Consider the following 25622-nt stretch of genomic DNA (forward strand, 5'->3'; position numbering starts at 1 on the left):
TGCTGTTTGTCTTAGAGTGTAACTACTACATTTCCCAACTATCAATAAATAATGCTACTACCTCCATTACACATTGTAAGTCATTTTGTCTTTTTTTCTAAGTTGAACTTCTTTATTTGATCAAATTTATATAACAATATAGCAATATTTTCAACATAAAAAACTATCAAAATATATTCAATGTTAAATTTAATGAAACTAATTTAGTGTTATAAATGTTGCTATGTTTTTTTATAAATTTGGTCAAACTTTTTAGAAAATTGATTTTGCAAAAGTCAAAGCGTAAAATATGAAACGGAGGGAGTATTATCTTCTGAACATATGTTTGATCATTGGATTAATTAAAAAATTATATAATTATCGTTATTTCATTATAGCTTGGTTAATTTTCAAAATATATTTTTTGTATGACTTATATTTTTATATATTTATATAAAATTTTGAATAAGTCAAATAGTTAAACATACGTCGAAAAGTCGACGGCGCCATTTATTAAAAATCCAGGAGTATTCATCAACTGACAATTCTCTTAATTTTTTTGTCGTAAAATAAAATTTTATTTCGTATACACATGTGGCTATAATTTATAATGTTTGGTTGCACGTTCTGTACATGGACATCTATTTAACAAGCAGCGCAATGCTTGTTTTGGCAGCAATAGTGTGAGAGAGAGAGATGTGGCGTTGCTGCAGCAGCAACAGAGCCTCTGGGCTTCTCGTGTGGCTGGTGCTTGTGTGCTCATGGCAGATTGCAGCTGCTCAGCCTCAACAAGCAGCAAAAACTGATCCAACCGAAGGTAAGAACGTAACCATGTTCCCCGCAAAAAAAAAGAACGTAACCATGTTCTCGGGTTTTCTTGGCTTAATTTGTCCATGGACACTACATGATTAATTTAGAGGAATTTGTGTTGATTCATCGCCTAATTCTGCTTACACATAGTATTAATTAATGTTGACTTTGTTGAGTTAACCGTGCAGTGGCAGCCCTGAACACGATTTTGGGAAGATGGAGCAAAAAGGCATCGTCGGAGTGGAACATCAGTGGCGAGCCCTGCAGCGGTGTGGCCTCGGATCCGAGCAACTGGGATAACTTCCCCAACATCAACCCCCTCATCAAGTGCGCTTGCACTTACAACAACAACACCGTTTGCCACATTACCAAACTGTATGCACAGTAGCAATTTTGTGTCTGACATTTTGCTATTGAAGTTAATTAGAACCTGTACAAATCAATTACAAATTAAACACCAAAATTACAAAATATTTGGCTAAATTTGAATAAACTTATGCTAAATTAGAAAGGAATGAAAATTTTGTCCTGAAGAACATCCTAGCAGGGACCGAGTGACAAACTGACAATCCCAAAATTCTGAAACTCTTCCCAAATATGGAACTGTTAGACACCTCTTCTCTCAACAAATAACAGCATATCTAATACAAGCTCGACAAGTACAACCAGCTGTTTGAGGTGAAACTGAGGAAGAAAAGGGATAGAGGATACAAGCTCTAAAAGGTCTAGAAGCTAGGAAGAGCAAGTGGAGCTAGGAGGAGAGGTAGTGGAAAGATCGCGGAGGTTCCAGCTCGGAACCAGGACACTGCCATCGCCGAGCCACCATGGCCAAGTCACTGTTTTCTGCTCTGTTCCATTGTTGAAGTCCTCCTGTTTCGGCCTTTTGTATTCCTCTACATTGCTTGTTTGGGCCTTGGCATGGATTAGCAATTGAGTAGGCCCTGCAGCCCAACGGGTTTCTAATAGGAGGCAACTATTTTTTGCACCTGAAGATCCTTAATAGAAAACCCCATATATTTTCAGGGCTTCAGGCTGGAAGGCAGAGGCATTTGGTGTTTCTTCCAATCAGTAACTTGGGATTCACATCGACTAACCATTACTTCTCTCAAATGTTTTTAGTTGGTCATAGAGGAAATGTTGGTACGTCCTTTACAAAAACCGATGGTGTATTCAGTCCTCCAGGTCAAGTGGCATGGTTTTGCATGCCCTTGCAGGAAAATCAAACGGTTTATAAGTTAGGCGTGAAAATTTAACTGTCCCTATAGAAGTTGAGAGCAGAAATGGGGGATTTTACTGTTAATTCAATGATTTGGCCTGAATGGCATATAAAAGTCTACAATAATCACATATGAATATTACTTATACTTCTTAAAATAAAAAGAATATTACTGGTTTGTTTGTGCAGGAAGGTATATAAGTTGGACGTGGTTGGTCAAATACCAGCGGAGCTGCAGAATCTCACCTACCTAGAGGACCTGTACAGTATCTAAGACTTATCATCTTATTTCTTGACAATGAAATGTTAAACCGCCCATCTATGTTGTGCCAAAAAAAAAATGCTATCTTTGGTTTTTAACAGATGCCAACATTTACTTTTTAAAACATGTTTGATCAATCATCTTATTAAAAAAATTACATAATTATAATTTATTTTGTTGCAACATGGTTTATCATTAAAGGTCTATTAAGCTGACTTACATATTTGCATAAAACTTTTTAATACGACATGATCAAACGTGTGTCAAAAGTCAAAGGCATTGTTCATTTTTTAAACCAGATGACAAATTCAGCCCCTTCTTTTGAATTCTCAACTCTCAGTTTCCTGGTGAAAACCAAATATAGCTCGTTGTGAGGCATGCAAGTTTTTTTTATATATGTTGGCTAATGGACTTGATATTCTGGTGTTGTTTCAGGAACCTAAATTTTAATTACTTGACTGGCGCCATTCCGTCATTCATTGGAAAATTTCCTTCCATGAAATATTTGTAGGAGTTATTTATACATCAAGTTCTAGATTCCCCTGTACCATCGATTGCTTGGCATTTTGTCTTAACTACTTTTTATTATTTAAAGGGGTTTGGCTTTGAATCCACTATCTGGACCACTTCCAAAGGAGCTTGGGAACCTCACCAATCTTCTTTCATTGTAAGAAATCTTTTCATAGATGGTGGATCAATTTTTAGCTATATAACGGGGACTGCTTGAGCTAATTTAATTATACAACAAATGTTAATCACATAAATCCTGAACAACAAAGTTATCAAGAACTCTAACTCTTATATACATTATCCATGTTAGGAACTTCCCTGTTTCACGTGGTGTTTCATATGTTTGAGTAAAATTGAGCTGACAGGGACTTGAAAACTAATAATGATGAATATTGTGGGTCAGATGGCTCAGCTGGAAAAACAATTCCTGTTTAGATTGCACCTAAAATATTTCATCTTGATTCAGGGGCATCAGCTTGGACAATTTTACTGGTGAACTTCCTGAAGAGTTGGGCAACCTGACCAAACTTCAGCAGTTGTAAAACACCCATCACTAACTTCCGATTCTTACTTCTAAACAAACTAAAATTTAGAATCGAGAGGTCTATTACTGAACACAATAATTACTACAAAATTTCTACAACAGGTACATTGATAGTTCTGGATTCAGCGGTCCATTCCCGCCAACATTTTCAAAGCTTAAGAATCTAAATACCTTGTACGTTCAATAACAGAGAGATCCATCTATTATGTCCGTCCTCTTCCTATATTCTAAAGGCCAAATATTTTGGTGTGCTTTCAGGAGGGCATCAGATAATGAATTCACAGGGAAAATACCTGATTATTTGGGGAGTTTGACTAATTTGATAGATCTGTAAGATTATTTAATATTAAATTCTTTATACTTCATATGATGTACCTTATTCGGAGAGATGGAAATCATGAAACATAAATCTTCTGTTTCCATTTGAACTCAGATAATATCATTTTTCACATTGGAGCCCTTTGAATAAATATACACTTCTCCATGCCATTATACTAGTTTGCATGGCATGTCGATGCGGAGATTTTCTTAAAAAATGTTGATACACATGGATTACTTTCTTTTACCATTTTATGAAATTATGAACTTGTAGGGCTTTCCAAGGAAATTCTTTTGAAGGACCAATCCCAGCAAGTTTGTCGAATCTAACAAAATTGACAACCTTGTGAGTACATCTGTTTTGGCGGCGTTGATCCTTTTTCATGGTTGATAACGTCATGCTTGATTGCTGATTTTTGCTACAAATGAGCAGAAGGATTGGTGATATCGTAGATGGGACCTCTTCTTTGGTCTTTATCAGTAATCTGACATCTTTGAGCACCCTGTATGTGATGCTTTTACTTGTAGATATTATAATAATGACAAAATTGCGAGTTCCCGTGATTAAATCCTGTTATTACAGAATACTAAGGAACTGCAAGGTATCGGGTAATCTTGGACCAGTAGATTTTTCCATGTTCACAACATTAATCTTGTTGTAAGTTTTCATTATGGACCACCAATCCAGTTTATGATGCTATTGATTATTTCCTGAAAATTGTGAAGCATCTGTTCATTTAATACTGATATCATGTGGTATAGGGACTTGAGTTTTAACAATATTACAGGCGAAGTTCCTCAATCCATCCTCAATATGGGAAAGCTTGAATTCCTGTAAGAAATTGTTTTTCGACATTAATTCAATTTATACAAACACCTCTTAAGATGATGTCCTTGTTTCATTATTTTGTCTCGCTTCCAATTCAGGTTTCTTGGTAATAATAGCCTTACAGGAAAGTTGCCAGATGTGGTAAGCTCCTCGTTAAAAACAATGTATGTAAAAAAACAAGATTGCAGTATGACATAATTATTTTCGTAGTACAACGATGTGTTCATTTTGGATGTAATAGATATATATTGTTTGTAGAGATTTCTCCTACAATCAGCTCACTGGAAACTTTCCTTCCTGGGCTACCCAGAACAATTTGCAATTGTAAGTGTAAAATTATGAGATTCGTGTTGCACTGAGAAATTTGTGGATATTCTAACATTTTATATTGTACAAGGAATTTGGTAGCAAACAAATTTGATGCTGGTAGCAATAACCGCAGGTACTTATGACATTCATTCATGATTTTTCAACAGACTAATTGTAACAAAATATTTGTCAGTAACTTGAAGTTTCCGATTCAAATGATGCACAGAACTCTTCCTTCTGGATTAAACTGCCTTCAGCAAGACACTCCTTGTTTTCGTGGATCTCCAGAATGTATTTATCTTTTTATTCTTCAAAGATTGTAGTAGTCAACATGATTTTAGGAACTTCAAAAATAATGGCTATGTTTTTCACATCTTAACAGATTATTCCTTTGCGGTTGACTGCGGAAGTAATAGTTCTACACGAGGATCAGATAATACTATTTATGAAGCAGAGCCTACAAACCTTGGGGATGCATCATATTATGTTACTGGTCAAACAAGATGGGGTGTCAGCAATGTAGGAAAATTTTCCCTGGCCTCAAATGGAATGAATATAATATCTAGCTCCAAGCATTTTCAGAATGCAGTTAATTCAAGATTGTTCGAAACTGCAAGGATGTCACCATCATCGCTGAGATATTATGGCCTTGGACTTGAGAATGGAAATTACACCATTCTTCTTCAATTTGCAGAGGTTGCTTATCCGGACTCACAGACTTGGCAAAGCTTAGGAAGGAGAGTTTTCGACATATATATCCAGGTACAAATAGAGAGTGTGTCCTGTAGCAATTTGTTTACTAATTTTTTTTCATTATCTAAAGATATTATTGATATTTGCATAGGGCTCTTTAAGAGAAAAGGATTTTGACATAAGGAAGATGGCTGGTGGAAAATCTTTTATAGTGGTTCACAGGAGTTACACAGCTACCGTGTCAAACAACTTCCTTGAAATTCATCTCTTCTGGGCTGGCAAGGGCACTTGTTGCATACCTACTAATGGTTACTACGGGCCTATGATCTCAGCATTGAGCGTCTCTCCAAGTAAGTATAATTATTAACTTAACATTGAAAAGGACTATGTTGGCTTCCACTAAGTTGGACAATTTTTTTTTTCAGATTTTACTCCTACTGTGCAAAATGGAGTACCAAAAAGAAGAAGTAAAGTACACACAATTGCAGGAATATTGATTGGTGCATCAATTTTAGGATTGGCAGCCTTATTTGGAATTTTTATGATGGTTAAGAAGAGAAGAACAATGGCACAACAGAAAGAAGGTATGTTTATTAGTAACAGTAATTTAGACATGAAATTTCCAAATGATTTATTCTCTCATCTGTCTGGAAAAATGCAGAACTGTACAACCTAATTGGACGGCCTGATGTCTTCAGTAACACTGAACTAAGGCTAGCTACAGATAATTTCAGTTCTCAAAATATTCTTGGGGAAGGCGGATATGGGATGGTGTATAAGGTTATCAATTTCCTTCTATTAGCTATTTGAAATTGTGAATGAATGTTTAGCTGTTTTTCATAAGGGTCTATTTATCTGATTTTGTATTTAAAAGCAACTTTAGTAAGCTTCTTTTTGGCAGGGTAAGCTATCTGATGGAAGAGTTATAGCTGTTAAACAACTTTCTCAATCATCTCATCAAGGGAAAAGCCAGTTTGTGGCTGAGGTTACGACAATATCTGCTGTGCAGCACAAGAATCTTGTGAAATTGCATGGCTTCTGCATCGACAGTAATACACCCTTGTTGGTTTATGAGTACCTTCAAAACGGAAGCTTAGACACAGCACTCTTTGGTGAGTTCCCTTTTACAAAGTGACAGCTCCACTGAAATTGCAATCACTCGACTTTGTTGATAAAACCACCTTATTTCTTTGTATTTTGCCATCATTTTGTATTGTCGTGGCCTTACTGAGTTATTTCTACTTCTACAGGACATAGTAGATTAAACCTAGACTGGGGAACACGTTTTAATATCATTTTAGGCATTGCAAGTGGCCTAACTTACCTTCATGAGGAGTCCAGTGTACGCATCGTGCATAGGGATATCAAAGCCAGCAATATCCTACTTGAAACCGATCTCACTCCAAAGATATCTGACTTTGGACTCGCCAAGCTCTATGATGAGAAGCAGACTCATGTAAGCACAAGAATTGCGGGCACACTGTAAGAACATTTCAACATTTCTCTTCTTATGACTGTAACATCAAAATAAAAGCTACTTTTAACTTGTGTGGCCTTTGTCAAGTGGATATCTTGCTCCTGAATATGCAATGAGAGGCCGATTGACGGAAAAAGTTGATGTTTTTGCATTTGGGGTGGTTGTGCTGGAAATTGTCACCGGTCGATCCAACACCAATAATTCCTTGGAGGAAAGCAAGATCTATCTCTTCGAATGGGTAAGTTGATCAATGATGTTCCCATCCAAGAACACATAAGTCCATTCATTGTTTTATCTTCTATTTATAAACCTATGTTGGTTGACAGCTCTGGGACCTGTATGAAAAGGAGCAAGTTCTTGGAATCGTCGACCCTTCTCTCAAGGATTTCAACAACAATGAAGCTTTTAGGGTCATCCGTGTTGCGCTCCTCTGCACACAGGGCTCACCGCACCAACGACCACCAATGTCGAAGGCCTTGGCAATGTTGACCGGAGAAGTTGAGCTGTCTGAGGTGGTCGTGAAGCCAAGTTACATCACCGAGTGGCAGCTTAGGGATGTAAATAGAAGCTATGCCACTAGCAGCTACTCAGGCTCTACCAACCCTGAGTTTAGCACACACAAAGAGATAGAGCCTCTTACCCAATCATGATCTCTAGAGCTAGTCAAGTCGGAATGCGAATGAAGAATTGAACTACTGCAGATGATCTTGCAATGCGTATTGAACCAAGATATATACAAACTAAAGCACAAATTTTAAGTTTTTTTTGGAGCCAGTGATTTCAGTTTTCATGGGATACCTATATCTAAACAATAAACATATAACTGAACGAAGTTGGCAAGTGGCTCATTTTCACTAGAGCGATCTCTCAGATGTTTTTGGCTAAAATTTCAGAAAGCATATATCGAAAACTTTTTCAGTGTGTGATCAATTGCGGAGGGCTCGGTATGGTGAGATGTGGTGCTCACTATAGGCTTGTTTTGTGTAAATGTGGCTTTTGACGATTGAACCCTGGAGCAAAATTTCCCCATCTCCTCCATCTGCATTGATTCCCCAATCCCCATCGGCGGGCGGCGCGCAGGAGGAGCCTAGAGGCGGTCCGCGTTGGCACGGGATCGTGGGCAGAGCCGCGGAGGCGAGAAGGGGTGCAGGAGCGTGGCCGCCAGGCTCCCGGGTACAGAACTGCGGCATCCGCACCGTCCATCAGCTGGGGGGCGCGGCAGCTAGCAGGCAGTGGCCACTGGCCAGCCGGCTAGCTGGCAGGGGCACAGGCGCGCAGCGCAGGCAGGGCAGGGCCACTTCGCCAGAGAAAGCAGCAGCAAAGCATGCAAGCCAAGCAGGAAGCAGGCAAGTCAGTCATCAGTCCACTCCATCAGCAGAGAGGTAAATATTGTTGACAACTTCAGAACATTGCAATTTGCAAATTCAAGTGTACAGATTTGTTATTGAAATTGCATTTGTGTAATTTCATTTCTCTTCATCTTGTGCACCTCAAATATAGTATACTAATCAATCTTTCCAGGAAGGGCAGTGGCGGCAATATCGTGTGTCGTTTCCTTCTTGTAGGCATCGTCGAGAAGGTCCTTTCCTTACGTGTGTCGTGTTCGTTTGCCTTTCAGTAGCGGTATCTGGCAATAGACGCATGGTGCGGTTGTTTTTTTTCCTAACTATAGCCTTCTAGGGCTATAGATTTGCAACGCTTTTCTGCGCTATCAAAAGAAACGTCGTACTATCTTGTATATTGTGTGGGTTGTTTCAGAAAAAAAATGCCACATGGATGGTTCGCAATTTCGGTTCAAAATTTCCAAAATATCAGACCCCACCGTTGAGAAACTATTTCACCCAATTTTTAATATATTTTTTGTGAATTTAGAACAAATTAATAAATTCAATTTTCTTTCTCTCGGTTCCAAAATATCCAAAATTCCTGAAATTTTGGTCCCCTAGATTTATGCATACCAGAATAGTAAACCTGTCCCATGGTGGCAGATACATGCATGGTTATTTGTTAGAGTGGTCCGGAGTATCCCACGTGAAACCACATATGTTGCTGCGTGATCTCCTCTGCTCTCCTTGATGGATTTCTTCAGATGAAACAATGTCGTGGCTTTCCAGGATGGGCTCAACCAACGTAATTTTCCCATATGGTACTAAAATCTTGGTTTCGCACGTGAGCACTGCCTGTACATGCTGACTACGTTCAGCTATCCGCCACTGCACACGCGCGCGGTGATTTTGCATGGTGTACGTGTGCGCTGTTCGTGATCATCGTTTGGTCGATCTTGTCTCGCAGACTTCGTGATACAATATCAGCCGTGATTCAACTACCAACGGGTGCGTAGTAACCTTAGATACATTTTATATTTTGGACACACGGCGAGATCGGCCACCGTTCGCCACCGGCGAACCCAAATATGGCCGCCGGCCGTCGATGCCACCCCTGTCCAGGTCGCAGGGACCGCTTCTGAGAAGAAACAAAACTCTGGGCACTAGTTTATAAAAGTTCGCTCAAATACAGAACAGTCACAGGACTGCGGGTTGATTCCAAGAAATCTCAAGAGCCTTTCTGCATATTCGCAAATCACTGACCAGTGGACCCCTTTGTTTAAATTCTGGATAAATACCAAGAAAATATCTAAAGCATTGTTTGCTGAACTGAAAATTATACAAACTTTAGAAATGCATAAAATGTTCATCCTAGCTCCATTTTAGATGAACAAAGTTCCAGTAAACTCATAAAATTTATGCTCTTTTATTTTGTAGATTCAAAAGATACACTTAAAGTACAAGAAAATATCTCTAAAATTTTGTACAAAGAATAATTAACATACAGCATAATCTAACTTATAAAATTTGTACAGAACTAAAATGAATCAAACTAAAACTTGTTAGCTTCACATGAGTTTGAACTTTATTTTGGTGAACTCGGATTTGGATCAAATAATATACAAAATATATCCACCTTTAGATAGATGTAAATGATTATAATTAAAAATAAAAGAAGAACTTCTAAAATTCATAAGAAATTGGTTCCAACTCTAAATGAGATTATTATAAATTTGTTAGATGCATAACTTTTTAAACTTGATTACCATTGAAAGGGTCAATTAGGGCTAGGGGTGAATAGGCTAATACAAAAACTCAAGTAATAAATGCGGAAGTAGTAAATTTCAGAATTTCCGAAAATAGCAGAGTAAGCGCAAATCAATGTAAATTCTAGATCTAGCTGCATAGAACAAGAATATGCTAGCACAAATAGCAACTAGACATATAGCGGCACAATTAAGCAAAGCTAGAGGAGAGGGAGGAAGTAAATCACCAAGGATGAAGCACACAAAGTTATTCCCGATGTTCGAATCCTTGAGGGGATTCTACTCTTTGTTGAGGAGCTCACAAAGAGCTGAGTCTTTGCTAACTCTTTCCTCAAGAGGTTACACAAAGCACTCCTCCTTCCACTAGTGGTATCTCTTCCCTTTTGGAGGTGAGTTCCGACCTTCACAAACTTCTCCCGACCAACCACACAAAGATCAGAGGCTCGAGAGTGACACCTAACTGCCTAGGAGTCCTCAACCTCCAAGAATAGCAAATGATGCAATGAACTTCCGGAGACACTACAAGAAATTAAAATCCCTCTCTCTGTCCTTGGGCCTTTTTTGGCCCAAGTATTACCCTCTCCCTCCCTCAGCCCGCAGCCTCTCTCGAGGGCGGCTAACTGGCGCGTGCGCGCCAGCAGTGAGCACTCCCTCCTCCCCCTTTAGTCTTAATAACTACCTATATTAGTTAATATACTTAACACTAATGATAGTAATTAGGAAAGATTCTGGAGACCTTTTTGGGAGATTTTTTTACTAATAGATTGAAAATATTTTAAGTTAGATTTGAAAACTTTCGATTTAAGTTTTAAAATTTAAAGTCAAATTTTAAAAACTTTCAACTTAGATTTGAAAGTTTTCAAATCGAGATTCGAAAACTTTCAACTCAAGATTCGAAAACTTTCAACTCGAGATTTGAAATCTTTCAACTCGAGATTCAAAAGTTTCAAATCAACATTTGAAAAATTTGAAAATTTTCAAATCAAGATTTGATAACTTTCAACTCGAGATTTGAAAACTTTCAAGTTGAGATTTTAAAAACTTTCAAGTTCAGATTTGAAAATTTTGAACTCAAAATTTATAAACTTTCAAACTCAAAACATGCTAAAGAAAAAAAACAGAAAAAAGTGGGAAAGAAAAGGAAAAAAAGGGTAAAAAAAACGAAAAAAAGCGAAGAGGCGTGCGCGCGCGGCGCAGCGGCGCTGGGCCTTCTGGGCATTTTAGTGTTTCCGGCCTCTCTCTCGCTCCTTAGGCCGGCTTCCCCTTCCCCTCCTCCCTCTTTGGGCCGCCGGCCCAACCCTTTTGCTCCTCCCTCACCGAGAAGTCCATTTTGTCTCCCTCCTATCAATTAATTTCAAAATATTAATACTTCGGGTAGTAAATTGACAACAACAAAGTTGTATAACTTATCAAGAACTACAATTTTTTTTTGGTCATTTTTCTATATGACTTTGTTTCAATAATTTGAATTTGAATTTCAAATTATGACAACTTCAAACAATATTTTCAAATACTAAATGAATTCAACTGAAAAAGGCATCAACAACAAAGTTGTATAACTCATCAATATCTATAACTTTTATTTTGGTCATTTCTTCATCCGACAAAGTGATAGTAATATTGTTCACAAAATTTACACATCACTCTTATAGTTTATAAAACCATATAAGAGATATGTAAATTTTGTGACAATGTTACTATCACTTTGTCGGATGAGGAAATGACCAAAATAAAAGTTATAGATATTGATGAGTTATACAAGTTTCTTGTTGATGACTTTCTCAGTTGAAATCATTTAGTATTTGAAAATGTTGTTTGAAGTTGTCATAATTTGAAATTCAAATTCAAATTATTGAAACAAAGTCATATAGGAAAATGACCAAAACAAAAAGTTTTTGATATTGATGAGTTATGCAACTTTGTTTTTGATGACTTTTTCAGTTGAAATCATTTAGTATTTGAAAATGTTGTTTGAAGTTGTCATGATTTGAGTTATGCAACTTTGTTTTTGATGACTTTTTCAGTTGAAATCATTTAGTATTTGAAAATATTGTTTGAAGTTGTCATGATTTGAAATTCAAATAATTTTTCGGTTAGTAAATGATTTCAAATGAAAAAATTATCAACAACAAAGTTATATAACTTATCAAGATCTAGAACTTTTGTTTTGGTCATTTTGCTATGTGACTTTGTTACAATAATTTGAATTTGAATTTGAATTTCAAATTATGACAACTTCAAACAATATTTTCAAATACTAAATGATTTGAGCTGAAAAAGTCATCAACAACAAAACTGTATAAATCATCAATATCTATATCTTTTATTTTGGTCATTTCTTCATCCGACAGTCATAGTAACATTGTTCACCAAATTTATACATCTCTCCCATAATTTATGAAACCATATAGGAGATATGTACAATTTGTGAACAATATTACAATCACTTTATCGGATGAACAAATAATCAAAATAAAAATTGTAGATCTAGATGGATTATACAATTTTGTTGTTGATGATTTTTTAGTTGAAGTCGTTCACTAAAAAAATTCTATTTGAAGTTCTCAAACTTTGAATTTCAAATTTCAAATTATTCAAATAGAGTCAGATGGAGAAATGACCAAAATAAAAATTTTGCATCTCGATGAGTTCTACAACTTTGGTTTTAGTGACTTTTCGATTTGAAATCATTTATTTACTTCAATTTTTGTTCGAAGTTGTAAAATTTTGAAAACTCAAAATTTGAAATTTTCAAATAAACTTATTTGTAAAAAGGACCAATACAATAGTTGTAGATCTTGATGAGTTCTACAATTTTGTTGTTTACGATTTTCACATTTGAAACACAAAAATTAGCCTAAAATTAAATTTAAAGTTCTCATAAAGTGAAATTTAAAAGTACAACATATTGTTTGTATTTTTTTTGCAAATTTCTGGCGCCTATCTTGGCGGTCATGCCAAAAAAAATTAAGGTGAAATGTCCATTTTGTCCGTACAATTTCATAACTACTGTGAACACACCAGGGACAGTTTGGTAGATTCACATAGGTTATCCATGCACCCTCCAAACCCTAGCCCAAATTCCATCCACTGTGCCACCGCCGCTAGCATCCACTCCGCCGCCGCCTTCATCCCCTTCTTCGCCGCCACCATCCACTCTGTCGCCGCTACCATCCCCTTCGAAGGACAATGGCCTCCTCGACCTTGTGGTTGCGTCGGGGGGGGGGGGGTGGAGGGAGCAGGCGGTGCCCGCCCGAGCTGCTGCTGGTGCTCCCCTCCTCCTTCTCCATCTACTTGTGGTGACGGAGGCGGCGGGTCGAGGGACGCCCACCGAATCTGCCTCCAGTGCTCCTTTAGTCCTTATTCCTCCTCCACTTGGGCCGGCGGCGGCGGTGGCGGCGGGGAGGGCAGATCCGGCACCCGACGCCAGCGGATCCGCCGTCATGCCCCCTCCCTTCCCTTGAGGCGGCAATTGCGGGGGTACCTGTGTTGGCGGCAGAGCCGGCCGCGCGTTTGCCGCCGATGTCCTTCCCTCATGGTGGCGTCGAACCGGCCGCCGGCACAGGACTACCGTACGCCTTCCCCCGTCGCTGCGTTGCCTCTCTGTCCTCTCCTCCACCGCTTCCCAACTGTTCGCCTCTCAACTCTCGACCTCTCCTCTCAATGCAGAACACCATGGCCGTCGCCACTGTCGCGACCGAGAAAATTTGCATTTTCCCGAACACTAGTGTATTAATCCCCGTCCCAGGAAAAGCCGGGGTACACCACACAAACATGATACAAAAGGCACATCTTTATTATATCGATAATATTTACATCATTACAAAGGCACTTCAGGCCTGACAAACAAAAATAAACAGCAGCAGACTAGAGGGCCTACGGCTCCATCTTCACAGACGCTCAACTAGGGTATAAGCCAGGACTCCACCAAAGACATCTTCTCCAAGGCTTCTCTTACTGAAGGGGGGGAAAGATTGAGCAAGAATGAGTACAACCACAGTACTCAGCAAGTCACACCGGGAGATGCATGATTAATGCAAGGGGGTACAAGGAGTAATAATATAGGGGTTAAGTTTTGCAGTAAACAGCATTTAAAAGTCACTTAGTTGCTCAAAGCCATTTTATAAAGACGATCCTAGAGCTACACAGTGTTATTAATCAAGGCCGTGAAAACTCACGAGCCTGCCATAACCCAAGGCCTACGATGATTCAGACCGAACTGGCAACCCGACCTGGGTCCTAGCTCGTCCCAAGCCAACCCAGGCCAACCATTCCATATTTTAGTTGTTAAGCAAATTTTAAGAATTAAACCACTAACTTGAGTACATTGCTAGGCTTGCCCATATCCGAGGGCGCGGCTATTCGAATAGATTTACTCTGATCAGAGGTGTACATCTTTATCCACAAGACACGTCTTCCTAGTGTAACCACGTGCCACATACCACCATGGCATACGGACGGAAGACGTGACATAGTTCCCAACCCATTCTAGCCATAAACAAGAGTACCGACCCAACCCCGCCTACGGCCGGAACCCCCGAGACAGGTAGGCAGGATTGAGCCCCTTGCAGCAAGACACCGGCCCTATGACATGACATCTCGACTACCGGGCCGCAGCTCGTGTAGCCTTCATTTGTCCTAGCGATGTCCATCGAGCCCCAACTTCGTCCATCTCCATCCGTGTACCTTTGTTTATAACCAGACTGAGCCACAAACTAAGCCTTACCCACTAGACATATGGAAGTACGGTAGTACTTTGCAACAGAGGCCCGAGCTTAATCCTTATATTGGCCGGGGTGCTACTTCCCACAACTGGCATGCACCCAAACCCCACCGGAAAACAGGTTTTAGGGGTTTTGAAAGAGGAAGAGAGGTGTATGCCCAATTCCACCATAATCCAACCATTCTATAGTGTCCAAGTGATATGAGAATTTCCAAAGTCTAAATTTATAAAACCACCTAATGTTGCCTAATTAACCAGCGAAGCATCTACCTAAGTTCATACTAGTGGAACCATAAATAGAGTATCCACTAGTTGGGGTTTTGTTTATCCTAGGGTGAACAAGGTGATAATAACAATAGCAATAATAATAAGGTCATAACAAAGGTAAATAGGCATGGCTAAATAAAACAGTGATAACGCGGGAATTTAAATAAAGCGATAATGCATTAATTTAAATCAAAATAATTTTATAAACTGGGATTCAATATGCTCAAGGATAATGTGACTTGCCTTGCTCAGAGATAACGGCCTTCTTTAGGTTATAACAAACATTAAGAGACTTGAACGGGCCGATTTGGAGCTCGTATGACCAAGATATGATCATCCGAAGTTTAATGCTGTTATATGGAGATTTACGGATTATTATAATTAGGTTTTGCAACTATAAAACATGTGTAATCGCTAGTCTGGAAAAGACAGGAAGGCTGCGCTGTTGATATGCGGACCCCACATGTCAACCTAAGGGACCACGGCAGACCGGGTACACAGAGACGGTCCACGGGTCGACGGAAGCGGACCCCGTGTGTCAACCGAGGCGAGTGGCCGACAAACGGACTCCACTAGACACCACGCGGGCTGCACACGTGGAAACCACGTGGCTACTGAGCGGGCACACTAACACGGTCACCACACGCACAAGCGAACGACTACCGACACCGGTACACGGGTACCGGGGCCGACAACCGCACAATGGGCACGGTGGCAACACCGAAAGGACAAGGGCGGGCAGCAGAGGAGGGATCCTTACCACCACGCGACGAGGCGTGGGAACGACAACGACGAACGGGCGCGGCGGAGACGGCCGGGAACGACGGAGACGAACGGCGAGGGGACGACTTCGGCGGCGATCCTTGGACGAAGGCGAGACGCGGCCGGCATGAGGCTTGACGACGCAGAGCCGAGGACGAAGACGATGACGGGGCTGCAGCGGCTCGCTTGACGAAACACGGACGATGGACAGGATCGGCTTGACGGAGGGACGAACGCCACAACGAGGAGGAGGAAGATGACGACCGGCGGGGAGGCGATGATGGCAGCCGGCAGCAGCTGCACGGAGGCGAGGATGGCGTGGGACACGCCGCAGCGATGCCCACGATGGTGGCGGCGCAGCGAGACGACAAGCCGGCGAGGAGGAACGACCGACCGGAGGAGTCGTCGATGAGGATGAACGGAGACGATGATAACAAACACCGGCGGGGTTCGGTTGGAGGGGAGGCGAGGCCGAGGGCGACCTTGCCGCTGCGATGCCGGAGGTGGTGGTGGTGCGGCCGACGGCGCACGGGTGGAGGAAGGGCCGACCGGGGAAATTCCGGCGAGGTGGATAGAGAGGCCGGCGCGGCATGGCGGTGTTCCGGCGAAATTCAGGCGACGCCGTGGCCTGGCCAGGGAAGAGGACGGTGTTCCGGTGCCGGGAGAGGTGGTGGCGACGTCGGCCGGCGCACAGGAGACGTGACAGAGGCGGCCGGAGGCGGAACAGTGGCAACAACACCACTGTTGCCGACGGGGGCGCACCTCCGGGGGTCTCCGTGCGAAACGGAGGGCAGGCCGGGGGAGAGGAGGCTGCTGCGATGCCGGGGAAGGCGACGGCACGGCCGGCCGGCGTGCTGACGCGGCGGCAGGGGCGGCTGGAGGTCGGCCGGCAGCACGGGAGATTGAGGGAGGAGGTGATGGGGAGGTGGCTAGGGGCTCGGGAGGGAGCAAAATGGACCAAAGGAAGGAGGAGGGCTTCGTTTTATAGGGCAAGGACGGAGTGCCGGTGACGGGAGAGGCCGAAAACGGCGCCGGAGGAGGTGGCCGGCGGCATCAATGCGGTCAAAGAAGAGGGATTAAATCCCGGTGATTGGGGGCGGGATTAAAGGGGGAAAGTTGGGGGAAATAATGAGGAAGGGATGGGGATTCCGTTTTTGCAATTTATTTGGCCGGAACTTGCGCAGTGGAGCGGAATCGAAGGATGGCGGCGATAGGGTTCGGGAGAGGGACAGAGAGGAGCGGCTGGCTGGAGGAGGAAGACGGGTCCGACAGGCGGGACCCGCCTGCCAGGCGCGGATAACGCGCGTGGGCGCGCGCGTGACAGGCGCGTGCAGCACGGCCTGGGGAGGTTTGCTCGGCCGGGACATGGCCCAGGTGGGAGGGAGCAGGGCGGCCTGGGCCGGGAGGGGGAGGGGAAGGGAGGGCGGCCCAAGAGAGAGAGAGGGAAGGAAAAAGAGAGAGAGGAGGGAAGGACTTTGGCCGCAGGCCGAGGAAGAGAGAGGGAGGACTTTGGGCCAGACTTGGCCCATAGGAGGAAGGAGGATTTATTTTTAGTTTTTCTTTTTAATAAACTCTAATAATAGTTTTTGTTGCTTAATAATTATTTCCGGTGCTCTGAAAATTCAAGTAAAATTTGAGGGCTCGTTTTAGACCAAGGAGAATTTAACAAAAATTCTCCGGGCCACATTCGAATTTTTCTTGTACGTATTTTAGTGTTTGCCAATTTCTTTTCGAATTTTAATTAATTCTATTATTCCTTTTAGAGAATGATTTTTAATTCGGGATGAATTTATCAGGACGTGAAAGCCACCGAGGTCGACGCATCCCCTAACGAAGAGGAGAGGAGGAGGCAAGCTTGCGCAATCACACAACCGTCTGTCGATTTCTCCCTCCCCTTCTCTTTCTTCTTTCTTTCTTTCTTTCTTTCTTTCTTTCTTTCGTTTCCCCTTTTCACATGTGTTAGCAACCAAATTTGGTAAGCCATGAATTAAGTTCAACATCGGAATCAAAGCGGATTTGGCGGGGAATCGTATGCTGAAAACAGAGTGCGCGTCGGCTACGAGGGCATCGGCTGAAGACCGCATCGGCTAAGATGAATCGGATAGAAGATAGCCGATGTAGCTGATGTAGCCGATCTCGTTGAGATAGTTGTACAACCATCTCCGAGATCGACCAACGTGCTATACAAGGATTTCCATGATGGGGATAAGATCACTGGTTGGCAATTGTATCTATTAATTAGGATATTCTAAATAGTTTCTTTAGAGATATGTTTTGGCATGAGTCTGCTGTAAAGACTTGTTTGTATCTTAGAGTCTCTTAGAAATAAGAGTTGTGTCCGGCAATGACTAGTAATGTATCTCGGGTATAAATATAGCCCGATCCCATGTAATTTACAACAACAGTTCAATAACATTTTCGGCACATCGCTACCCTTTTCTCTACTTTTATTTCGACGAGTTCTTGCTTTTGGGTTGAGCTGCATCGGTTTCGATCTTTAACAAGAGGTAAACTTGTCATGACGGCTTACGTTCTCGGGATTAGTGCTTCCATCTTTATGATACTCTAATCTTGTTTATGTAAATTGTCTAGTTATCATATATGTTTTATAATCTTTATTAATTTCACGATCTAACCCTCAATCGGCTATCATCCATCACTGAAAAGTACCCGATAGAGTTAGATCTCATTGTTAATCTAGATTATAGAGCGTATTTACCATCTTTCTTAGGTTCATCAACTTGTTTAGATCTTGTGTTTATTCTTATGCTTAATTCTGCATCGGTTGAGTTCGATCTATTAAGTAATATTTATAACTACAATATTTAACTTATCTTATGATTGCCAATAGAGATAGCTGTATCGGGGTTTCAGCCGATCTTACCTGATTTAGTTATTTTATATATTGCATGTTCACATGATATGCTAAATCCGCCCTTTATATTAAGATATTATTGCATTAAAAGTATATTAGGCTTGTTGTTTGATATATTTTTTTGTCTTAATATCTTAATATAGAGAAGTATTGGAGTATTAGCCGATACATGTTAGATCTATTTGATCGGCTATGCTATGAATGTATATATAATCTTCATCTTAAAGTACTTTTAGGCATAAGTGATTTATACTGTCTCGACTTGTTGTTCGATCTATCCCAATCACTTGGTTTAAATATACTTCGAGAAGAAGATTATATATCGTTAATATCTACAACTGATCGGATAGATTTAGCTTTATTATTTCCTTATCATTCAATGCCGATTTACTGCTAACAACATCGGCTCAATGATTAACGATATGTCATCGGCCTTTAGCTGATCGGCTATCGTTTATGGATTTAAACTCGTTTTCCTTGTTTTATCTTCTTGTTGATTGCAGGATCAAATCAACTAGCACGCCTTTGAACTCAAGATCAAGATTTAGGACCTGCACTACAGCAGCTGCTGCGCCCCTGCGCCGCTGCTATGCTGGGAGCTGCCAACCCGCACCCTTGCACCGCCACTGAACTAGGGAGATGTCGAGAGGGAGGGAAGAGGAAGGAGGCAATGACGAGGCCGAGGAGGCGTGGCCGCGCGGTGAGGTCTGGTGGTGGGAGGTAGATGCGACAGGGGGTAGGGGTGGTGGTGAGGAGGAGGTGGGCGGTGCTGGGGTCGAGCAGGAGTCGGGCAGCTGTGTGGGGTGTTGGTACTGAGGGAGGAAGAGGAGCGGGTGCTGGGGATAAGGTTGGTTGATTGGTAGGTCGGCTCCAACCAGTTTATTTTAATAGGGGTCGGTATCCAATTTTTAAAATAGGTGTCGGTTTTTTTTAGAGCAGTCACCTATAAGACTAATATAGATGATTAATATATGTGTTGGTTGTGAAAAACTGGGACCTAGTGTTGGTTCTTTTTTAAAAAATAAACTAGCATATCTCTACTACTTAAAAAATTCAAAACATTCCCGTCATCTCATCCATCTTAAAATAAAGAAAGAGCGAAACAAAATCTTCGCACTATCCGATTCCGCCACCACACGAAAACTGGATACATACTCGATTTGGACTCAAAATCGGATGAAATTAACCCCATAAATACAAAGGATTTCACAGGACAATCCAATCGGGCTGGACTACTACTTAAAAAATTGAAAATGTTTCTGTCCTCCGTCTTAAAATAAAAAAAGAGCAAACAAGAATCTTCGCCCGGTCCGATTGCGCCACCACACGAAAATTGGGTACAAACTCGATTTGGACTCAAAATCGGATGAATTTAACCCCAAGAATACAAAGGATTCCACATGACAATCTAATAGGACAATCCACCGTTTGAGAAAAAGAACGGGAAGAAAATTAGGAACATCAGCGTGAAGTCGCCAACGCCGTCATCGCCACCGGATTTGTCCACGGGAAGCTGCCGGCGCCATTGGTGAAGCCGGATCGGCGACGTCTACGTCACCGTTGGATACGCTGGACCTTTGTGCCCAAAGATTGTGATGCTAGCGGCATCAACCACCTCTCCCGGTCTGTGCTTCTTAGGTTCAATCCTCCCCCATCGCTTTCATGTCTTTGACTTTGTTTGGGAGGAAATCCGTTGGGCTTCGATTCAGTATAAGAAGGGGTTGGTCTATGCCCCTCACATCATGAGGATGATTGAGATAGTCACGCTTCTACGGTATCATCATGAGGTGCCTCACCCCCAGCTTCACTTGCGCCTCATCAAGGTCGATCATTCGTCCCGAGCGAGCACTTCTGCAGCTGGGGACATCTCTTCCACCACCACTCAGCCTCCTCCTACTCGTGAGCGCCACTCTCCTGTGGCTCGTCGTGAGTCGTCTCCCTTATTCCACATTTTGCGGAGTCTCTTTGGCCTTTGCTCTGCGGAGGCCAAAAAGAACCGCAAAGCTCGGAATGAGGTGAAGAAGATGGCTAGGCGCGTCAAGCACATGCAGGCGCAGCTCAACGAGTGTCTTCACGTGGATGTTCCTCCCTCCCTACCGGGCTTTGAGGCTGAGCCCGATGAGCCCGAGGAGGAGATAGAGGATCCTTTTACTGGGTTGCCTCCAGATTTTGACTTCTTTGGGTTTGGCCGTGGCTATGGCTATCCCCCTCCTCCTCCTCCTCCAGAGGATCCTCCTCAGGCCTCGTTCGTTTGAGCTCGTTGCATCGTCCTCTCTTTTTGGTGCTTTGATGCCAAAGGGGGAGAATTTCTCTATTCATTACATTCCATCTTTGGTCGAACCATGTGGTTTTTATGTGTATGAGACTATGTGTTAATAGTTTGAGTTTTTGTAATCCTTTTATGCATTTGTGTAAGACTGTCATTTGTGATATTGGGATGTAATGACTATTATATATGCCCTATATTAATGTGACGTAATGTTCTCATTTCCTTTATATATTGTGCATGTGATGAGTGAAATGGCTTATGATTGTTGTCTTGTGAGCTTCAATGTGGATGCATACATTTAGGGGAGCTCTCCACTTGCCTTAATGCACACTTCTAGGGGGAGTTTACACTATACCTTTACACCAAACCCTTCTATTATATTCATTCCCAATTGTAATCTAATCGTATTGTTATCAATCACCAAAAAAGGGGAGATTGAAAGTGCATCTAGGCCACTAATGCTTTTGGTGATTAATTACAATGCGATTAGAGAGGACTAACATTTTTTATTCAAGCAAATGTGAAGGTTGTTATGTCCTCAATGAGTTGTAGTCTAATTCATATCCCGCAAAAAGCGTCGTTGTGATGAGATGCGTCAAATGAACAAATGATATATTGTACTTTTTCATCTCTTTCGGCCTATAGGAAAACCGCACTATTAATAGGGATGATGCATTGACATATGAGGAGTGATGAATGTGCTCAAAATCAAATTTTAAAAGTGTTTCTCCTCTGATTTGTGTGTTCTGGAAATTTTTGGACTTATCCGAAACTGATTTTCGGAATTTTCGAAAATACCCAGAATCGGAATTCTCTTATGGGAATTTTTGGATATGTCTGAAACTGATTTTCGGAACATCCGAAAATGATAGTGGAGTCAAAAATCGTTTCTACAAATTTTTGGAGTTGTCCGAAACCATTTTTGGAATTTCTGAAAATGTTTGTGAACCCAAAAACGCTTCTGGAAATTTTTGGACTTATCCAAAAGGAATTTTCGGTATTTTCGAAAATATCCAGAAGGTTGTTTTGGTTCTGGAAATTTTCGGATATATGCGAAAAGTTTTCGGAATTTCTGAAAATCCTTCTGTTGACTTCGCTGTTTCGCTGTTCTGGAAATTTTCGGATATATCCGAAATTACTTTTACGAAAATCACAATTATTGTGCATAACGAGCAGATCTGGAGCTGTGGATATAATAGCCCACTCCCCTCACTTGTGAGGGCTGCTGGTGAATTGGATATTTTGTGCCCTTGGCTTGTTCATTTTGAGATTCACTTTTGAGCCTTGCTTTCTTGTTTCCCCTCTCACCTGTGTTCGATTCCGATTTGGTGTGTGTGAGAGAGTTGTCGATTCGAGTTTGTGTGAGTGCTTGTTGTTAACTTTACGAAGATTTGTGAGCACTTGCATCATCTCCGGGAGTTTATTGCATCATTTGTTACTCTTGGAGGTTGAGGACTCTTAGGCGGCTAGGTGTCACTCTCGAGCCACCGATCTACGTGTGGTTGGCCGGGAGAAGTTTGTGAAGGTCGAATCTCACATCCGAAAGGTAAGAGATACCACTAGTGGAAGGAGGAGTGCTTTGTGCAACCTCTTGAGGAAAGGGTTAGCAAAGACTCGGCTCTTTGTGAGCTCCTCAATCAGAGAGTAGAATCCCCTCAAGTATTCAAACTTCGGGAATAACTCAGTTTGCTTCATCCTTGGTAATATTACTTCCTACGTCTCCTCTAGCTTTGCTTGATTGTGCCGCTATAGGTCTAGTTGCTGTAGCATATTCTTGTTGTTGGGAGCTAGATCTGGAATTTACTTTGATTTGCGCTTACTCTGCTATTTTCGGAAATTTTGGAAGTTACTGCTTCGCATTTACTTGAGTTTTTGAATTAGCCTTTTCAACCCCCCCCCCCCCCCCCCCGCCCCCCCCCCCCACAGGCCTAACTGACCCTTTCAATGGAAATCAAGTTTAAGAAATTATGCATCTAACAAATTTTATAATCATCTCATTTAGAGTTGGAACCAATTTCTTATGAATTTTAGAAGTTCTTCTTTTATTTTTAATTATAATCATTTACATCTATCTAAAGGTGGATATATTTTGTACATTATTTGATCCACATCCGAGTTCACCAAAGTAAAGTTCAAACTCATGTGAAGCTAACAAGTTTTAGTTTGATTCATTTTAGTTCTGTACAAATTTTATAAGTTAGATTATGCTGTATGCTAATTATTCTTTATACAAAATTTTAGAGATATTTTCTTGTACTGTAAGTGTATCTTTTGAATCTACAAAATAAAAGAGCATAAATTTTATGAGTTTATGGAACTTTGTTCATCTAAAATGGAGCTAGGATGAACATTTTATGCATTTCTAAAGTTTGTATAATTTTCAGTTCAGCAAACAATGCTTTAGATATTTTCTTGGTATTTATCTAGAATTTAAACAAAGGGGTCCATTTGACAGGTTTCGGCCGTTTGGGGATCGAGGTAGGCAATATCTCTCCCACCGGGGTGCCTGGCATACATACGCTGCTTGCTTAGGGCCGGTCAAACGGCGTCCCACACCTGCCAACTCTCTCTTTTTTTTTTCTGATAAGGCGAAGCCGACTGTGCACGGTGGCGTGGCGCCGGAGGGGATCAGGTGGCTGCCGCTGCAGTAAACGGTGGTGCCATGGGAGAAGAGACGCACGCATCGCCTGAGACCAAACACCTTCGACCCGCGGCTCAAAGCGTGTGTATCTGTGCTGCGTATGTGACGACGTAGCTGGATGATCTCAAACTTTCGCCGTTGGTGGTGGTGACGGCGAGGGTGGCCGGGACTCAGCTTCGGTGACATCGTGTAACCATGTCACAGTGTAACATTCGGTGGATCTCAGCCATCCAAATTAAATCCAACGCCTGTTTTGTTGGGCCCGCCTGCAGGTAAAAAAAAAAATCCCCAATCCATCCATCCCGACGGGAGACGGCGCCCCAATCCATCCATCCCGCGTGCGGTTCTCCTCTCGTTCGCCCGTCGACGCGAGCTGGGAGGCGCGCCGCCGCCGTGACTCGCCGGCCTCGCCGCGAGTGGGGAGGGCTGCGAGCGTCCGCCGTCGTGCCTCGCCGGGCTCGCCGCGAGCGCCGCGCGAGGCGTCCGCGCTCGCGTCGTCCTCGTCCGGCCGTCGCGGAGACCGAGGACCGCCTCGCCCGCCCGCGTCCGGCCGTCCAGCCGGGGCCCTGCCGTCCCGCCGCGGACAGGGAGGGGTCAGGGGCAGCCCGGCGGCGGCGGCGTCGTGCCACGGCAACGGGACAGCGCCCACGCGGGGCCACCCCGCGAGAGCCACAGGAGGAGCGCGGCGAGGACGACCACGAAGATGAGCGGCGTCTTGGGCGACTTCGTCGACGTTCTCCACGACCTCCAGGGAGAGGAGAAGATGTCAGACTCCGACATGATCGCTGTTCTTTGGGTAAGTCTCGTCGTCGTCGTCTTTAAAGCTCGAGAAGGAAACGTCCATGGCGTTTTCATGGATTGGTTTCTTGTTTTTTTTTTCTTTAGGAGATGATCTTTAGAGGGACGGACACGGTGGCTTGAGCAATGGCGGCCGGACCTCGTTGACGTCAGGGGCAGCCGGCGGCTTCCACGCGCCTCCCTGGCCGCGGTTGGACGGCAGGGTGCCACGCTGCCGCCTCTGCCCGCAGCCGCGCGACACGCTCCTCCAGCTCGGCGCCGCGCCGCGCCGCATTCGAGGCCTCCGCCTCCTTCTCCCTCCGGGCAGTCCGGCGCAGCCTCTCCGTCTGCAACAAGCAAGCAAAAGCGACGCCACCACCGTAGAAAACGCATAGTCGAACACCAGCAGCAGCAAGCAACGAATCAACACGATCGACGACGTCGACGATTCTCACATGATCCTGGAACATACGCGCCATCTCGTTCTTGTACCGGTCGAACTGCGTGGCGAGCTCGTCAGAGAGGATAGACGACGCGGAGGAGGTGGTCGTCGTCGACACGTGCTCCGACCCGCCATCATCAAAGTCGAGGCGGAGCCCCGTCGCCGCCGGCGACCGCTTGTTGTGCAGCTGCGCCAGGCTCACCACCTTGTGCCCCTGCGCCTGGCGAGGAAGAGGGGAGGAAGCAGATGCTGCTGGTGCTGGAGGTGGGCCGGCGCTGCTTCCCGTTGGATTAGTTTTCAACGCCCCAGATTGCTCCAATGTCACACCGTGACATGCCATAGTAAAGTCACCGAATCCGAGTCCGGGTGGCCGTGGCGAAATCCAACACACGAAGAGCGCGCATTTCGTCTAAGCCACCGGAATCTTTGCACGTAGGTTTTTCCCGGTCATGCGCCTCTTCCAATGTTCTCAAGATCGAGTGAGCTTCCCTGAGAGAGGGATCTCGTTGGTCATATTGTTTCCTGTGTCAACCAACATACTGATGTTCTACACAACCAACCATGCAAGATGTTCGAGAGAAATAATTATGCGCAAGCTTCTGTACTCTACATGTTTTAAACATATATATATATATATATATATATATATATATATATATATATATATATATATATATATATATATATATATATATATATATATATATATATATATATATATATATATATATAGGTTCAGGTCTTCTCGATGAGAAGGAATACCCTACTCTTGTCCGTGGAAATATTCCGCCGAGTGTAATATTGATCTAATGATTCGGGTGAAAAGTT

At 42.8% G+C, this 25622-nt stretch overlaps 1 protein-coding gene and 1 pseudogene across 3 annotated transcripts; one reads left to right on the forward strand and one right to left on the reverse strand.

Moving 5' to 3' along the window:
- The first annotated feature begins 670 nt into the window (after positions 1 to 670).
- On the forward strand, positions 671 to 7709 carry LOC127772770 (probable LRR receptor-like serine/threonine-protein kinase At1g56140). Of its 3 annotated transcripts, XM_052298735.1 has the most exons (24): positions 671 to 796; positions 978 to 1116; positions 2195 to 2266; positions 2703 to 2774; positions 2863 to 2934; positions 3244 to 3315; positions 3424 to 3495; positions 3580 to 3651; positions 3914 to 3985; positions 4073 to 4144; positions 4223 to 4297; positions 4402 to 4473; positions 4567 to 4632; positions 4727 to 4792; positions 4866 to 4910; positions 5004 to 5068; positions 5160 to 5539; positions 5622 to 5820; positions 5896 to 6054; positions 6132 to 6250; positions 6372 to 6582; positions 6721 to 6952; positions 7035 to 7185; positions 7274 to 7709. In XM_052298735.1, exons 1-24 carry the CDS (start codon positions 676 to 678, stop codon positions 7595 to 7597), a joined length of 3000 nt encoding a protein of 999 aa, XP_052154695.1. In that variant the 5' UTR covers positions 671 to 675; the 3' UTR covers positions 7598 to 7709. The 3 variants fall into 3 exon arrangements, with proteins under 3 accessions (XP_052154695.1, XP_052154697.1, XP_052154696.1); XM_052298737.1 differs by lacking the exon at positions 7274 to 7709 and having other exon boundaries at positions 978 to 1164; positions 6721 to 6926; positions 7035 to 7171; XM_052298736.1 differs by lacking the exon at positions 671 to 796 and having other exon boundaries at positions 1096 to 1164; positions 2195 to 2774.
- Positions 7710 to 24522: 16813 nt separating this feature from the next.
- LOC127773484 (uncharacterized) lies at positions 24523 to 25134 on the reverse strand (annotated as a pseudogene).
- Positions 25135 to 25622: the final 488 nt, after the last annotated feature.

This window comes from Oryza glaberrima, chromosome 5 (assembly GCF_000147395.1).
Source record: "Oryza glaberrima chromosome 5, OglaRS2, whole genome shotgun sequence".
In the NCBI taxonomy this organism is placed as follows: domain Eukaryota; kingdom Viridiplantae; phylum Streptophyta; class Magnoliopsida; order Poales; family Poaceae; genus Oryza; species Oryza glaberrima.

Bases quoted from the DNA above. Each gene is read 5' to 3' on its own strand.
- LOC127772770 (XM_052298735.1), top strand. From the start codon at position 676: ATGTGGCGTTGCTGCAGCAGCAACAGAGCCTCTGGGCTTCTCGTGTGG. The intron at 3,316-3,423 runs GTAAAACACCCA...TTTCTACAACAG, and splicing joins CTGACCAAACTTCAGCAGTT to GTACATTGATAGTTCTGGAT. The intron at 5,069-5,159 runs GTATTTATCTTT...ACATCTTAACAG, and splicing joins TTTTCGTGGATCTCCAGAAT to ATTATTCCTTTGCGGTTGAC.